Source organism: Microtus ochrogaster, linkage group LG4, assembly GCF_000317375.1.
Source record: "Microtus ochrogaster isolate Prairie Vole_2 linkage group LG4, MicOch1.0, whole genome shotgun sequence".
Lineage (NCBI taxonomy): Eukaryota > Metazoa > Chordata > Mammalia > Rodentia > Cricetidae > Microtus > Microtus ochrogaster.
In genome coordinates this window covers 19,888,465-19,892,532 of record NC_022030.1, presented here as the reverse complement: position 1 = coordinate 19,892,532, position 4,068 = coordinate 19,888,465, and the positions used below count along the sequence as shown (strand labels likewise).

General features: G+C 52.4%; 1 protein-coding gene across 1 annotated transcript in view; it reads right to left on the bottom strand.

Annotated features, from left to right (window-relative positions):
- Positions 1 to 3,043, bottom strand: part of Rps19 (ribosomal protein S19) — a 5,183-nt gene extending 2,140 nt beyond the window's left edge. Inside the window, exons 1-3 of the mRNA XM_005361121.2 lie at positions 2,946 to 3,043; positions 2,407 to 2,477; positions 2,101 to 2,201 (exon numbers count right to left, since the gene is read on the bottom strand). Of these exons, the coding sequence (XP_005361178.1) occupies positions 2,101 to 2,201; positions 2,407 to 2,477 (172 nt within the window). The 5' untranslated portion in view covers positions 2,946 to 3,043. The remainder of the gene's footprint in view (positions 1 to 2,100; positions 2,202 to 2,406; positions 2,478 to 2,945) is intronic.
- Between the last annotated feature and the right edge of the window lie 1,025 nt (positions 3,044 to 4,068).

Below are 4,068 nucleotides of genomic sequence, written 5' to 3'. Positions count from 1 at the left end.
GTCCCAGCAGGCAGTGGCCAGGCAGGGAGTAAACTGCAGCAAAGATCACCAGCGTCTCTAATGGGGATTTACAGTCCTTTTCAGTACCACAGAAGCATCAGCTAATTATAAGGCACTCACTGCCACCCCAAATCTGCATGCATTTCTTTCTGATTTTTGAAAGGCCTTATTTAGAGGCTGTAAACAGCAAGATGAAGCTCATTTCTTCTCACTCTCTTCCTCAACAAGACCCTGGGCTCTAGCACATTTTTAAGGCAAAACTTTAGGCAAGCCGGGCGGTGACGGCACACGTCTTTAATCCCAGCACTCGGGAGGCAGAGGCGGGTGGATCTCTGAGTTTGAGGCCAGCCTGGTCTACAAGAGCTAGTTCCGGGACAGGCACCAAAGCTACAGAGAAACCCTGTCTCAAAAAGCCAAGAAAAAAAAAACTTTAGGCAAATCCACAGAATTGTTGCTGAATTTTAGAGGATTAATGAGACAGGACGTTGGCCCTCAATGTCTTCCCACTGCCCTAGGGAGCTGTGCCCAGGAGGGGCTGGTGTCCTTCATCTGAACTTATTTGCAGGCCTCAGTTCAGGAGGCATGCAGCTTAGCAGTTCGAGTGGTGGCCCCATCTTGACCAGTGGTGTCAAAGTGTTGGATGAGGAACCTTGTAATCTTTCATCCTGACCCTTTCTCAGCCAAACTAAGGTAAAACTGCTTTCCTAGCCCCAATTCACCTTCCTACTGGCTCCTCAGTCACTGAACTTCTGGTCCTAACCCATCACACCTCCGAACCCCATGCCCACAGCCTTTCCTCACCTCCAAACACAAGCCTGCTACCCCACTGCACTCTAGCCCCTAAAACAAGCACAAGTGCTGGGATTACAAGCCTGAAGACCTGGTCCCAAACTCAAGCACCACCTGGCAAGATTCCATTCATTGCCAATACCTTCCCACTTTTAGGCTTGGGATGCAGCCCAGAGTGCTCGCCTAGCATATACAGAGCTAGAATCCAACCCCTCAGCACCTGGGAGGCAGAGGGCAGCCTGGTCTCTTGGCGAATTCCTGGCCAAACAGGATGTACACGGTGAGACCCCATCTCCAAACACAAGCCAGCAGTGACAAAGGTGGTAGGGTCACATGATCAACTGGTGGCCATGCATGACCCCCGCCCCCAACATCAACCCTGAAAAAGACAACCAATTCTGCCTGGGAGGTACACAACACATGTGTACTAACCACTCTACCCAGAGAAAACCACTATCCTTCCTCTTGCAATGCCAAATCCGAGTTGCACCAAGCAGAGCACCGTCAATGTCTGTGTGCTTGCTTCTGAGACGGGAAGGGCATATTTTAACTAGGCCTCACCACTGCTGTAGGCAGGGAAGCCACTTTCCCTACAACACCCTCATCCTTTAAAAAAAATAAAAAAATTGCGTTGGCAGGTGGATGCACCGACCTTTTCCCACACTGTGGAATTGACCTTTTGGTTTTCAGAGGCTGTGTTGAGTCATGATGGTCCCTGTGCCCATGCCAAAGCCTGAAACAAAGTGGATCCCATGGACATTTGACTTAATAAACGCTAATATAAATTTATAGACTGTTTCACATTTTGAAGTGATGAGCAATGTGTTTCCTATGACCCGGTGAGTTCTCAGGTAGGGGGTCCCTTAGCAGAGACCAATAATAGCTGCTGTGTGACCTTGGCACAACCCAGCACTGATCCCACCCTGCAGAGCTAACCACAGACTATAGCTTACAGAACACCAAAACATCGGAATAGGACCCATAGCTCCAGAGAGAAAAGTTTTCTCTTGGGGCGCTCAGAGCCGTAAGTTCCCTCTGAGAACAAGGAGCAGCACCCCAACTTGCCAATCTTTCAGTAGAGAATCACCTGATAGAGATGGATCTGAATTAGAATGTTACACAATGGACACTGTCAGACTCTCAAGTGAGCGCCTCTAAGTAAAATATCAACAGTTTTCTTGTTCCCAGGTTTCCTTTCACATTCAGAGATAATTAGAGCATGAGGTCTGTCTCAGCACAGTTGAGAGGGGAAGGGGTTCCTGCCTGGGGTCACCCAGCTCCCCATTCCCAGCCAAAGTCCCCAGTCCTCACCAGCTCGCGTGTAGAACCAGTTCTCATCATAGGGGGCAAGCTCTTTATGTTTGGCCAGCTTGACTGTGTCCACCCATTCGGGGACTTTCAGCTTCCCGGACCTGGGACCAAAAGAATCGAGATTACATTTCACAAATTTCCATAAAATTACTTCCGATCCCAGAAACCATTCCCCGTCAACAGAACTAACTCGGAAAAAGCAGGATGGGTGCTAGCATATGAACTAACAGGATAACACGAAAACATGGCCATCCTAGGCCTAATATTAGCCACACTTTGGGGTCACATCTCCGGCCCGACACTTACTTTTTGAGGAAGGCTGCCAGAGCTCTGACGAACTCCTGCTGGTTAACGTCTTTTACAGTAACTCCAGGCATCTGGGAGGAAAGGCAAGTATGTCAATAGGAGGCTTGGTTCGAAACACTGACGCGGTTTTAGGTCAGCAACCCCGCTACTCCCCCATCCAGACCGAAGCCCCAACATCCTCCCCGCCTTTCGCCAAGTGCAGCCCGGTTCTTCCAGGTTCAACAGAGCTCCCGGGTGCCCACAGCATGCGGATCATAAACCGGCGTGGTGACAGCATGGGAGACTCCTCCACACCCCTCTCCCTCAGCCCACGTTCCCGGGCACTCCACTCACCCCTCCGCTGCCCACCTATAACCCCTTTTGGACTCCCGGATTTGTGGCCATAGGCATGTCCGGGCCTGCCGCTCGCACGTGGCCGCGGCTCCAATGGGCGGAGCGACCCCGCGCCGGGCTTCCTGCGGTCCCCGGCACGAGCTCTTGGGGCCAGACAGCCCGGCCCCGTGGCCCCGCGCACAGCCGGACCCAGAGCTCTCGCTTACCGTGCGGCCTCCGCGCTGCTAGCCAGGGGAAAGGGAACGACGGGGTTTCCCGGGCGCACAAGTCGGGCGTCGAGTCTCGCGAGAGTTCGGAGTGCTCGCGAGAGCGGCTAGACGAGCGTCTCCGCCTCTCTGAGGGCGAATATGGCTTCGTCTCCACCTAAAATGGGAGGGCCTGTAAGAGGAAGGGGTGGAGAAGCCAGGAGAAGGGACAGGGGACGAGAGGAGGGGAGCTGTTTCCTCTTTCCGTTTTTTTCGTGCGTGTTCCGAAACCGGAGAGAGGAGAACGTTGTTTGAGCCTCGTGTGTCTGGTGGGAACAGAAGTGGCGGAAACTACTGAGGGCGGAAGGAAAGCGGGGCTCTGCGTGAAGGGCGTTTTCCTTGTCCGGAAGTGGGAGTAGTAAGGGCGGAACCTAGACGGGAAATGTAGTGAAGAGGCAAGGATGACATGTGGCGATCACCCCCTTTTGTCCTAGCTCTAGTATTCGCGAGACCGGGACTACACGGAAGCCCCACCCTTCTTTGGGCGGAAATTGCTTCAGCTTGCTTGCCGCTAGCGGAGTGGAACTAAGGCGTTGGAAGCAGGGGAGGAGATTAGGGCAGGGACAACGAGGCAGGGGCGGGACCTTGATGGAGGTTCCGCTCTGTCATCTAGCGCTGGAATCCGAATGCTCAACCCGTTACTCTCGCCTCATTTGCCCCTTTAGAATCATCATTCAGGTTTATCTGTGTAACGTTATTATTTTTGTTGTTGTTGTTTTGAAACAGGACTTCATTTAGCCAAGTCTGGAACTTTGTATTTATCCAAGGTTGTCTCTGAACTCACGATCCCCCTGCTTCACGCTACAAGAATGTTGCATGCCAGGCTCTGAGTTTAGTCTTCTGCCCCACCGGCCCTGCGCGCGCATAAAATGTTTGAATGTTTGAAGCTGTGGTACATCCAGACGATTAAATGTTATTCAAGATAAAAGAAGGAACGGGGGCCAATGAGGTGTCTTAAGAAGGTCGAAGTGCACTCGGGAGGCAGAGGCAGGGGCAGGCGGATCTCTGTGAGTTCGAGACCAGCCTGGTCTACAAGAGCTAGTTCCAGGACAGGAACCAAAGCCACAGAGAAACCCTGTCTCGA